This window comes from Fulmarus glacialis, unplaced genomic scaffold (assembly GCF_000690835.1).
Source record: "Fulmarus glacialis isolate BGI_N327 unplaced genomic scaffold, ASM69083v1 scaffold11253, whole genome shotgun sequence".
Classification (NCBI taxonomy): Eukaryota; Metazoa; Chordata; class Aves; order Procellariiformes; family Procellariidae; genus Fulmarus; species Fulmarus glacialis.
Window position 1 is genome coordinate 53,235 of NW_009203579.1, and position 13,663 is coordinate 66,897.

A 13,663-nucleotide genomic window follows, 5' to 3' on the forward strand; every position below is an offset into this window, starting at 1 on the left:
TGCAGCTGTAAATCCTGTTGAACCCAAGCCAACTGGCAACAAAGAAGGTGTTGTCAGGATGTTAAAGTGCTCCTTTCACACATCTTCACTATGTCAAGACTCTTCTTAAACTTGACTAAACAGGACAGTTACCACATTTCTCTCTTAATCCAACTTTAGCCCATCTTGCTTAAGCACTCACAACTACAAAAACTGTGTGTTTATCCAAATTTTAGTTCAACAGCTTAGTTTCCATGCCTAAGCTAACCTTCAATACACACAGAAGCATTTAATCTCAAAGTGAGCACACAGCTTTATTTTACTTTCAAGTTGTTTTGCAGCACAGAGTTCCCACTTTTATTTAGATTCCATGAGATGCTGAGTAAGTCAGAGGCTGACTCCAATCCAGAAAAGAGGGTCTTGCTACCATTGCTTCCAGACACACACCTTCTTCAAACCGCTGAAGACATTTGGACTTGTCCAACACCTCAACTAACTAGTCAAGCAGAAAACATTACCGTAAGAGGAGGGAAAGGGCCAGCTTAGTAGACCACCACATCAGTGAGTTAAATAGCCTCACAGGAGGCATCCATCAGGCAGCAGGGCAGCCCAGAGTACCAGGAGAACTGAGCTGGGAGCAGAGGTTTTTGCGGGGAACTATCGGATGAGCTGCCCTCTTCCCACAGGACTGAACTCATGTGATTTTACGGTGCTCTAGAAGAAGCACGGTCTCCAAAATTATGCAGCATGCTTTGCATTATTACCCTTAAAGGACATTAAGAACTGAATTTACTCTTGACAACTGAGCAACACTACACTATGCAAGAACAAGGAGGAGACAAAAAGAGAAGAAAAAGAAAGGAGGCATAGACAAGCAGTATATCTGTAACTGCTACATGCCTATCAGAAAAGAGCCCTTTTGGCTTTTCATTTAGTTTAGGACATCATTTTAAAACTACTTCCTATTTTGCTCTCACTCCCACAAGCCACATCCAACTTTTTGCATACATCCTTGCAGCACTTGCCACACTCAGCCACTTTATTGGGATGGCAGTAGAAAATCAGAGCTCTTGAATAGCTGGAGAAGTGCCTAGAACCATACAGCTTCTGAAAATTAGAGCATAAAGTTCCTCAAACTAAGCACATACATTTACCGTATGCAAGTCAATAACAAAACTCCCAGTCAGGATTCAGTCCTTATCAACATTCAAGTAAGACTATAACAGCAGTAGAATCTGGACTTGACTAGAACAATAAGCATGCTATCTGGCAATAAACAAGACACATCAAGACAAGGGCCTGAAATATGGGGAAAAAAATTCAATAGACTACATTCACCGGTACTTAAGAAGTAACTACCAAATTAAACTTACCAAGTCAGTCAAAGTGCACTTTTGTATCTTAAATGTAATTTAACCATTTTACAATACTTAGTATATTCACAGCTCAGTTTCAAAAATCTCTCAAGTGAGAGAAACAATTTAAGGCCTTAAAAAGGTGTCCCTATCAATGCTTCAGGTGCCATCAGGTGACTCACTAATGAATAACAAGTTAAGAAGATTGACAACTCTTTTGTTAGCAACTAGCAGAATTATCCACCACACAGGATTTGGAAGGAAGGTGAAAATAATGGAGATTTTCACTACGTGGGAAAAGGGTTTGGAAATCTTACAACAAAACCTTGGGAACATGTCAATAAGTTTCTTCCCCATTTTGTTATATTTTTATATATATTCTGTTGCTCACAGAAAAGAAAAAACTAGTAAAGATAGCATCTAGATTACATCCTAACAGAGAAGAACTGATTGAAACTGTCCAAATATAAACTAATTTGACTGAGACTGACAATAGTTGCAGAGTTGGGAGGGACAGGCAGGAAGAATGAAAAGGCCAGTAAGACTTCAAGAAAGCGAATGCCAGCTGGTAAGATCAGCTTTATAGGACCTGTTACTGAGCGGGGAGATAAAAGGGCATTACGGAGGGCTGACATTTTCTTTATGAAACAATATTAAGGATGTGGGTGATAGTTAACACACCTGAGAATGGAAGAAGAAGGGGCAGAGGAAAAACGGGAGGGATGGAATTGTGCCAAGAGACTAAATCCCAAATTCTTAGCTGACCTCATAAAAGAGGAAAGCATACAGGAAGTGGAAACTAGGTTAGGCGAGGCAGTATGAACATACACAGCACAAAAAACATACATGTTTTTGTAACTATGTGCCACTAGTAAGCGACAGCTAAAGTAAAGCTAATGCTCTACAGTTGGAATAGTTGGAGGAAAACAAAAAAATGGTTCAATCCCCTCAATTAGAAAAGGAAAGATATGGTCAAGGGACACCGAGAAAGCCAAAAGGTCTATACTTTTTTGCATCTGTCTTAACTATACAAGAATCATTACCAACCACATAATTAATATAAATTACTAGTAACGTAAGGTCAACACTGCAGCTTAAACAGGAAAGGAACCGATCAGAACGTTCCAAGTAAAACGTCTTCAAATTGACTGGGCCTGATGAAATAAAAAGAGCACATTAATGAAGACTGAGCAGCTGGTGGACACCTTGCAGAACCTGCAAATGTCAAGTGGATAGGAAACTATGACAGTGCCTAACAGACAGAAAGCAGAAAATGAAGGAGCAAAGACACTCCACCTTAATTACTATTCCTTAGGTTTGGGCATTAAAAAGCCTCTTATCCATAAACATCCAGGTGAAACAGGGACGTAAATCACAACTCAGAAGTATTTTTCAGCAGTAAACAACATCAGAATTATACAATGTCCAAAAAGGTAAAGTAATTGTGGCTAAGAGACGCAGATGATGTTAACATCCTCGCTAAGAATTTGACACTCGTAGCACTCTTAGGAGCAACACAAACAGCACAGACAGCTAGAATTTCATGGGAACAAGTACAAAACTGCTTGATGATTAAACCATGTATGGATCCATCTTTCTCTTCTGCAAATTAAGAAGGTCTGCATGCATGATAGGCCCAGTATTTTTCATATTTCCCATTCACAAGCATGAAGATCTCTTCATTTGCCCTAACCCTTAATTTGCAGCGAGCTTCAAGCTGAGAAAGACAGAATATGCCAGAGAATAGCTTCAGAACTCACTTTGCAGTGAATGGAAAAATGGACTACAAAGGAAAAAGAAGGATAGGGATAAATAGGGATAAAGGACCATAGCATGCCTAGACAGGAACATAAAGGAAAAGGAAACAATGGGCCAGGAAGGAATCTCTCGGTCACAGCAGATCAGAAGTTGAACATAAGTCAATAGCATGCTGTTGCAAAAAAGGCCACCACCACAGTAAGCCATACGCTAAGTAAACCTTCTATGCTACTCAGCACGGCATTTCCTCCCCTGGAGTACTGCACTTATTTCAGGCACTGTACTTCAGCTGGGCAACAACATTCAGAGAATTAACATTAGACTGTAGAGGTATACAAAATGGTTCTGGAAGGCAAGGGAATGATCTGCTCTCCCTACCCACAGTGAAGAAAACGCATAGTAAAGAGCTGCAACAAATAAGATTGAGGTTGTAACTGAAGAAGCACTTTGACAGCAAGGACATAAAAGCACTCTGCTACCTAGAAAGCTTGCAAGTTGCCGCTACTGTTAAGTCTTTGCTAACAGAAAGGACAAGCACCCTGTCAGGAATGACACTGGTATAGCCGATCCTGCTAGGACAGGGAGGCACTAGGTCCCTTCTAGTGTTGTGATTCTACAGTTCATACTTCAGTTTAAAGAAACAACTTAAGAGCTTCCCATAGGTCTTGTTAATTAAAGATTTTGTGTTTGCTTAACTGGCAATTTACATCCATCATTTGAGGCCACAGACAGCTAGCTGTCTGCAAAGTAATGGCTGGAAGCCTTATAACCAGTTACAAAAATAGAAATTCAGAATGACCTTACACCCAAACTCACACATGAAGAACAGCGACAAATGTTTCAGCCTGTTTGTTTTTTTTTTTTTAAAACAAACAAAAAACTTTGTTGTAAATGGAAACTGTTGTGGCAACACCACAAAAGAATGATCTTTCTATTAGTTACTTTTCCCAAGAAATTGTGGGTTTTTCATCCCCTCCCCTCAGGGATTTAATTCAAACTTCTACGTCTAAAAAAGTTGAGCTCATCATACCATGAAGCAGAGACCACAGCAATTTAGAGGTTTTAGAACACTTTAAAACAATTTCATAAATAGGCAGATTTCCACAGATCATAAAACCCACCCAGTTTCAGATGTCCTTTCCTTTTCTTGACCTAACAAAAGCAGGCTTCCTCATAGACTTAATACCTAATCAAGATGCAGCTGAACAAGCGTACCCATTCTTGCTCCCCTTCTCAAAAACTGAAAACTATCTTTTTGGTTTTGCTTGCTTAATCCATAGAAGCCTTTAAAATGGCACAAATAGAGGTGGCAGCATTTTATTCTCTAAATCAATTTTATCCTCAGCCATCAACTAGATGTTCCAGCACAGAGAAAGAACAGTCCTTCCCTTCTAATTCAAAAATCCATACTGCCATTGCCCTTGCAAACTGCTAAACAAGCAGTATCGGCAATTCACTTGTGTTCTGTAATATATTTACTGCAAATCCCAACGGCTTGCCTCCTAATGCAGTTTTCTATTGTGTCTGTTCTTGTCAATACACTGACTGGTCACCTTACAAGTAAGTTGCTTTGACCAACTGTTTACACAAATATCAAAAAGCTTCAAGAGGAATAAAAAAAGACTGAACAGAAAAAAAGAACATCCATGCTGCTGGGGGAGGGGAACAAAAAAAACCCCCACCCACTACCCTACACCAAAACACAAATTAATCTCAGTTTTCTGTTTTGTTATCACACAACCAAAAAGAATAGTTAGCTCTTCAAATTACCTGAGAAGTACAAGATATTTCCAGATAAGCAGCCCTGACACAAAGCTTACCCAACACCCCTCAAAGAACTTTAATTTGTAATTTAATCATCTGTTCACATCTGAAGAATGTAAAGAAAAAGTGAGAGCAATTCAGCCAATCCCCAGCTAGAGATTAGAGTTTTCTTAACCACTGTGCAATGTATCATTAGCCACAGAATACTACTATCATTATAAAAAGTTCAGTGGAACCTACCAAACCGATTAATTTCCTGAACTGCTTTCCCCATACTAGAAAGTATATTTTTACAACAACTAGGCTTGTTAACAACTAAAGTAAACCTCAACACTTACAAAGTTAAAATACTACTACCCTATGAAGTAACACTATAAACCTTTTTCTAGTCCAATTTCACTTAAACACAGGGCAATTATGGTTCCAAGCAAGAGAATTCAACATTGTTTCCATTTGCTTATATGGATCTTGACACAGCAACAGGGCAGGCTGGTTTTTTAAGTACCAAAAAAAGTGCATCACTAGGCCGCCTTTTAAAAGAGACAACCTCAGGAAATAACGGATTCTTAAACCTATCCAGATTTAAACTAGAGTTCAGTTAAGAATAAACTCAATTTCAGCAAGCTCTAATCTACTCTTCAATCATCCCCAGCAGTATGCCATGAACAGGTCACCAGTAGAGTTTCACAGGGGCCTTTACTGCAATCTGTTTTATGAATATGTTCAGCAGTGCAGCCTGGAAAAGACAGCAAGCAGTGAGTAAGAAAGCTTGCTCTGTAAGAGAACTCATTCAAAGTAAAAACAATGGCTGAAGAACTGCAAAGAGACCTTACAAGTCTAAGTGGGCAATGAAAAGAATTGTATATAAACAAAATTTATGCACACTGCAAGTAGCTATCCCTAGCCTCAACATAAAGTGATGGGCTCCTGAGCTTACAATCATCATTCATTAGCAAGAGCTCAAATGTGAAAGGTCACTCCAGCAGTTCAGCATTTCATGGCAGCCAAAAGAGAAATCCAATATTGGGAACTTTACTAAAGGGAAAAAAAAAAAAGGAAAGAAAAATAAAAAAAGAAAAACATCCAGCAAACAGAATTATGTGATAATATAAACCCTGGTTCACCTGCACCCTGAGAACTGCATGTAGTTCTAGTCCCCTCATTTCAACAGGCTAAGTTTGAGCGAAAAGCAAGGAAGATTATCAAGGCAAGCTGCATGCACTGGCACTGCCCAACCTGAAAAGGAGTCAACACAGATGGATTACCACAGAGGTATAAAATTTTGAGTGCATTGAAAAAGCAGCTAGGCATCAACAACTTGTCCATTCTGAGAACTAGGGGCCATCAAATAAAGAGAGTGGAAACCAGGTTCAAAGCAAACAAAAGTTGTTTTTTGTCCTGCACCTGGGACAACCTCCTCCCTACAACAGCACAGCCAGGGTAGAAACACAGGGAAAGCAGTTTTGCAGAAAACACGGGCGTCCTGGAGGACAAGTTGGATACGCGCCAGCCCCACACCCTTGTGTTGTTGAAGGCTACACTCATACTAGGGTGCAATAGTATGACTGTAACCAGCTGGTTGATTAAAACAAATTGTTCCCTTTTCTTCCCCTTGTTTGGCAAGAAGGAAGACGCTACCAAACTGGAGCAAGTCACTAAGTGACACCAGTAAGATGATCAGGGAATCGGAGCACACAACGTACCAGGAAGAAGTTACATTTGTTTAGTTTCAAGAAGTGGAGGATTAATGGGAGAGGAGATCTGATTGCTGACAAAGAGGTGATTATGGAGAAGACTAAGCCAGACTCTTCTCAGAGGTGCACAACAGAAGAACAAAAGGCAGGCAATGGTCACCAGTGCAGAAAGGCAAAGTCCCAGTTAGTGAAGTAAAAAATTCTTCACAACGAGGGTGGGTCAAACACTGGAAAGTGTTGCCCAGAGATGTCAAACAACATTACCTTCACAAAATGCTTAAAATGGAAATTTGATACTTACAAAAGCACAGGTTGCAAGTTCAGGCTGAACATGGGACTAACTTGCAAGTACTTCAAAAGCCATGGCTTACAAGTAATCATATAAGGACTGAACCATTAAACTAGCTGTTTATGCATGCTGAAAAATCAGGAATTCTGATTGTTGTTTTTCCCCTTTCTGAAAGGAACTATGTGAACAACTACTGTTGCCCAAATAGCTACATCCAGAGTCCAAGTAAGAAGGGTGATACAGAAGACGAAAATAGTAGCATTTGACATAATTGCCATTAGATATCCCTAAATCTTACTTCAAGTGGAAAGATAACCTCATTAGTTCTACTCAAAGCTGTTATCACTTTTAAACGCACAGTACTATGCAGCCTTCTGATAAGCGCCAGTTAACCTAAAATTGTTTTTAAAGGCTTTTACTGTATGCCAGTGGTGACCTACTATCAAACCTAGAAGATCCTATCTTCCATTTTGCACAGGAGACACAATGCAATTTTACTGCTTTGCTACAAACACGTAAGTGATGGAGTAGGGTGGGAGGAAAGGCAATTCAAATGCTTAGCTTGAGCTGGTATAACAACTAGCAGGAGGAGGAAAACCGTTAAGCTTTTTCCCCTGGAATCTGTTGTGACAGAAGGGGTACTGCACATTCACAAGGCATCCTCCCTCTCACTCTTCTCCCTGCCCCCCAAAAATAAGAGAAAATCTTTTTTGTCCACTTGAATCAATCCATAAGGTACATCAACAGACATTTGGCCACCTAAGCTGCAGCAATGCAAGGGAAGTTTAACAACGTAGCTGGCAGGAACACATTTTCTCTCCCTCCACAGTTCTGTGAGGAACCTGAAATCTGGTAGACAAAGTCTAAAATGCGAGACGATCGCACATACATATAGTGTTTACACTGTGACATACTTTCAGATTAAGTTGTATATGGAGTTGACATAATAGATGGTATCTGACAATATGGTTATCTAACAGCCGCATGGAGACGTATTTCACACAGTGCCCGGAATCTGTCAGATAACTCCTTAATAATGCTGGGTTTGAGCTTGAATGTGGTTCAAAAGCCGAGAAAGTTGAGGTCATTACTCTAGTCTTTCCTCCCCGTTCAAACTGGCAACCCTAGTCGTGGTTGAAATGGCTGCACTGGTGATACAACTATACTTATTTAGAAATCCAGTATTTGTAGAGTAAGTACAATTTTCTGAGCGAAAACTATTATGTCCCAATCAACCTTAACATTTTCTCTTTTAAATAAAAACAGGTTTTGTACGTCTTATGTTGCCAACTGTAAAATGCTCTTGAAACACTCACTGCATACCACTAAAACCTTAAGGATTCATGAAGTTTTTCATTCCAATAATTAAAATGCAAGTAGGAAAAAAAAAAAATTATCTTTAAATCCCTTTCAACAGCACAGCCATCCTACTCAGGAGCTGTACAGAGCTAACTAAGCTCCTTAATTCTCTTCTATTTAACCCACTCCTGAAGACTGATGTTCTAATGAGATATCAGCAGAAGATTCTGTCCTTTGCCATAGAGCATTAGAAATGATTCCACAAAACAGTCCAGGCTAAACCAGACATTTAACTCTTGTACAATTGGTTAACATAATGCAGTTTGGGAGTTTGTATACTTTTCTACAAGAGGCAAGGTACTGAATGACAGGTCTGCCTCCAGGCAGGTCACAGAGATCACAATAACCCACCCAAAAAGAGGGAAACCTAGCTGTCACTGCTGGGATAGCAGAAACCCACATACTGTAGTAGTTTATATAGTCTGTCAGTTGGTTCAGCATTGATGAATTTTTCTTTCTTTGGCTGCCTGCCACTGAACAAAAGCTAATCTTGCACCTAAACAATCTAGCATTAAACACACAGGAAGCCTTATCTTCTGACTTATGACAGAAGATGACAGACAGAGCTGGTGAAAATAAAGAGGCGCTGCCCTAATAGCCAAGGGCAGCAACCCTTTAAGTACAGCGTGATTTTTAACACCCAACCAACTCTACATCTTGGCACTAACAGTTGATGCATCTGCTTTGCCAGCCACGGATGTCAGAGTGGGAAAAATCTGACTTGGATGGTACAACACAGAAGAGAAACTTAAGACCCCACAAAACGTCCTTATTCATTTTGTCTTCTTGATACATATAAAATACCTGATTCAAGTGCATCTATCCTAAACGAATCCTCAGGTGCCTGTTTCTGTGTCAGGCATGCAAACCTTATTTTTAATTATCTCTGAAAACAGTATAGGAATCCACACACAACATCCTCTTAAGAACTAATCTTTGACATTCTTAACAAAATTAAAAAAAAAAAACATACAGAAGCGAGACCAAAAAAACCACCACCCTCCCAAAAAAACCCCACATACCAGCCACAAATATTTCAAAAAGATTATTTCCTGACCACTGTTCAGCTAGCAGGTTGAAATGCAGCAGCAGTACCTGGATTTAAGCACACAGTTATGCAACTAAACACTGCAAAGTGTGAAAGCTAAAGTTGTGAAGGAAGCCTTACCATGGCCATTTCTGGACTCAAACGCAACATATTCAAGTGGAAAGCTCTGCAGTGCAGCTGTTTGTGTATGGGAAGTTCACCTCAATTAATTCTGTTTATAGCAACACGCAAGTCTTGACTAACTTTGTTTTAGTCAAACTGTAACAGACTACCAAATCAAATGAAGAGAGAACTGCTGACGTAACCGTATCAGTACAAGAAATCAACCCTTTCACACGCAGGCCAACTGCAACTACTTCATTTTATCGAAGTGACTCTACCTTAACAGCGATGTATGCACCACACTGCATAAAGAAACACTGCTGCAGTGTAATTTTTTGTTTTTCAATCAGCAGCCCAAGCGCTCTGAAGGGCTTCACACAGAGTGAATGCAGCATCCACATAGGAGGCAGGCCTTAAAAATGTTAAAGCTTGTTCAGCGGAAAGTTTCCCCATCACTGCATTTTTCAGTAACAAAGATGTTGTCAGAAATGACAATTTTTCGTGTCCCCTGATGATGCCTTGCTAGCATTTGGTTATAAGCCATAAAGCAGGAATAATTTCAGCCTGTCAGGAGTCTAGCTAATGCCCAGTTTCCCCCTAGAGAGAATTCCTGTCAAACGTAATGAGAGCTCCAAAGGCCCTCTCTACAACATAATGAGCACTTAGGCCATGCTGGTGATCAGCCAGCAAAAAGCATCAATTTGAGCCTGGCTACACCCTTGGGGCTAGACATCACCAGTTTTAATAAGAATTATGATACTATCTGCCAAAAGCCTCCTCAGAACTTATCGTTAGCAGTGGAAATTCAGAAGAATGTCATCGGTAGATTACAGGAAACAAAAAAAAACCCCTAAGACCACCTACATACTGAACTGTAACACCATTTGGCATCCTCATTGCAGGCATCTAAATCAAGAGCCTTCAACAAGAAGGTGCTACTTTTATCGGAAATTCGAATTACTTAACATGTAAAAGCATAGTATCTGAGACTCATATCCAGAGAAATGTATTCATGCCTTCAAAAGCTTATTCTTTTCTTAACAGCATACACAGAGCACGTGTGCTCTACTCTCCCCAGCTAGAACCAACATAGGTATAATGCTCTGTCATAAATCTTAAAAGCTTCCAAAGTATCACTGCCTACTGGGTATGTAATTATAGTTGCCATACATACAGAACATTAAACCTTTGCAATACACAGATGTTAAGGTCAAAGTGGAAACCTCAGTTCCGACACTCTTTAATCTTGTGGGCTTAACTGATTTTATCTAAAGTTAGTTCTTAGTACATGTACTGAAGTCACACGTTCTCTTCAAAGATCTTCTGAAAACAACGTCCATTTCACACCAAATGAGGCTCCTATACAGATGTTGGCTTCCTTGCAGGTTACAGTGTGCCAAAAAGTTGTTTAGGAGAAGAAAAAAAAAATCCAAGAAAAATCTCCAAATCACAAAAGCCTGGAAAAGTCACCTCACAGAAAAACTGGCGCTCTTCTAAAACACAAGACGACTAATGCAGCTACAGTACAGAACCAAGTCAAACTCCAGTTCTTCTGTCTGCATTACTTAAAAAAGTGGTTGTCATGATATTTCTTCTTCTACCGGCATTTTGGATTCAAACAAGTGTACCTCTAAAAACCCAGAGAATACCTACCCAGCTTTGCAGACAGAAAGCCGTCATGGAATTACAATACCACCTTATCAAATATAGTATTTTTAGGGGAAAACAAAACAAAAATCAAAGAGTTCACAGTTACAAAAGCAAAATTCAACTCTGCAATTCACTTGCTTAACGAAAGTCTTTGAATATACTGAAGATCCGAAGCCTGAACTAATCAATTTCTTCGCTGTGCCCTAGCCGGTCAGCCATGCTCTTTAATTTAATGAAACAAGAGTTTTAGATGAAATAGCACATACACATCACAAAAGAATTGTATTGTTGCACTTTGAAATGTGTCCAACTGTGCAACTTCATCTAATGATAATTTTTTTTAAGAGGCCATCGATTTCTGGAAGACTTATTGTATCAGCATCTTGATGAAAAAGTGAATGTCAGGATATCTACAGAATACTTACACCCTGCCATTAATGCTTTATTTGGCAGACAATGACTACTCAATTGAGGGTCCTCTGGGTTGAGCAATCATTTAGCTTTTCTTCTCTTATGAGGTCCTTAGCGTCTTGTTCCAGTTCAATACTCTTTTTATTCACCATTATAGTGGCCATAAGTGTGAATTTTATGGGAACTTGCAAACTCATAGTCATAACTAGAGCTTTCCAAGTCACTAATCTTTTCATACCCTTAAATGGCAAGGATTTGAGCAACTATTGCTACATATGCTACACATGCATAAGACCAGACATATCAAAGGCTCTACCACCAACAAAAGAAAACCACGTAAAGTACTGAACTGTATTTTTGAAACCACAGACACAAGACCTTTCCTGTTTTTGCCAGTGTCTTTCAGGACCAATACCAAGAAAGCCTTGTTGCTCAGCCTAATCTATACCTCATTTGACAGCAGGTAGGCAAAGGTTTACTAATCATGGCTACAAATCAGCCTATTGATTCAGACACATGATACAGTCATCCGAACATAAACAGAACAGCTACATTTAAATGCACTAGACAGACTGCAGATTTTGTGGTTTAGAAAACAAAATGCCTTACCTGTTTGTGCATTTCAATGTTTAATCCATAGGACATTTCATAATACTGCAAATAAAGGAGCATACATTATTTCCTTATGCTGGCTTACGTTGTATTAGGAGATATTTACTGAAATAAAAGAAAAAACAAATATACTTACCATCACATAGTGCCTCTGCATTTCTGTCTTTTCGCTTGCCAGTTTCTCACATTCCAATTTAAGGCTACAAAATAGATCACACTTTAATGTAACTGTTATGTCATTCGTTTTGACATCTACCCACTTTATTTGTATTTTGACAGAAGCAGCTAATTTAAAAAGCCTCAAAAACTAACACACAAACACAGAAAGACTTAATTCATACTTTAAATACAAAGACTGAACAGGAAATCTAAAAGGTATTTCATGGGTGCTGTATGAGACCCAAACTGTCTCCAGAACCCAAACATATCCAATCTTCATGCTTTGACAAAGAGCTGCTATGAAGTGCTACAACTTTCAAGCTGTAACAGGATCTGAATTTCTCCAAAGCACTTCTCAGCAGTAAAATAGAGGTATATTTCTTTGTATATGGCATTTAGTAAATTACTGCCAAGTAAAACCACTCGTGTTTACATTTACAACTTGAATACATCTATAATTCTTAACCTTAAGTACATTCTAGCTAATGTTATCTTGCCCACAGCTGGAAAATTAGTAACTTTGACTAATATTTACTAGCAAGTTTGTTTTCTATTTTCGTTTTCATAAATGAAAAGAAGTTGCATATGGCACTTGCATATCCCATCACTAACAAGGGTATAATTCTGACTACTTCCACTGAGGGCAAATGCCTCAGCATTCCCTTTGTTCTCTGGCAAACTGATGTTTTCTGTTTTTTTTAATGACACTAGTAAGCATCCTAGGGAACAGTTAGTGTGTAAGCCACCATTTTTGACTTGCAGCTGCGATACCGAATGCTTATAGTTTACACTGCATTTCTAAAGTAATAAACGACTTAAACAAGTTAACGATTTTATGTAATACTAAGATTACAGTATCATAGATAAGAAAGAAGATGCCTGATCAAACCCAAGCGATTTCTAACTGGGAAACCTGCAAAGCTTTTATTCCTATCCAGACCTTGCAGGTGCTCGTAAGTACAAAACTAAGGAAGATTCATATCCCTTAACACCAATTGCCCTGTGTACGCAAGAACCCATACCCTAAATCTCTGTAGGGACCTCAGCAGCAAGCACAAACGCAACAAGAACGCCTGAAGGACAGCATAGCAACCAGAAACGCATGTCACAGCTTCAGTAGATTCACGTCAACTTTGTGTTAATACTCCAGTAGTCGTGTGCTTTAACAATCCTTCTCGGCTCTTCAAGCACCGCACGTTGGCATTCTATTAATCTTTGCATTAACATCACACGCAAATGAGCAAACATGAGAATTACCCTCCTTAACGGTCTGTGCCACAGAATTAGCGCAGGTCTTCCCTCGACATGAGAAAATCCTCCACGTAAGGATCCCCCACGAATACGACTTTTTTTTTTAACGCGTACCAACGCCGAACCGCTCCAGCTTCGACATGACCACCTCGGCAGGCGCCGGGGCAGCACACCGGCAGGAGGGCCCGCGCAGGGCCGGGCTGCCTCCGCCTGAGCCCCTCTCCGCCCGGCA

General features: G+C 39.6%; 1 protein-coding gene across 1 annotated transcript in view; it reads right to left on the minus strand.

Annotated features, from left to right (window-relative positions):
• LOC104070425 (transducin-like enhancer protein 1) overlaps window positions 1-13,573 on the minus strand; it is a gene marked incomplete at its 3' end in the record, with an annotated part of 66,130 nt that extends 52,557 nt beyond the window's left edge. Inside the window, exons 1-3 of the mRNA XM_009574689.1 lie at window positions 13,546-13,573; window positions 12,158-12,306; window positions 12,019-12,063 (exon numbers count right to left, since the gene is read on the minus strand). Coding sequence (XP_009572984.1) covers window positions 12,019-12,063; window positions 12,158-12,306; window positions 13,546-13,573 — 222 coding nt within the window. The remainder of the gene's footprint in view (window positions 1-12,018; window positions 12,064-12,157; window positions 12,307-13,545) is intronic.
• Between the last annotated feature and the right edge of the window lie 90 nt (window positions 13,574-13,663).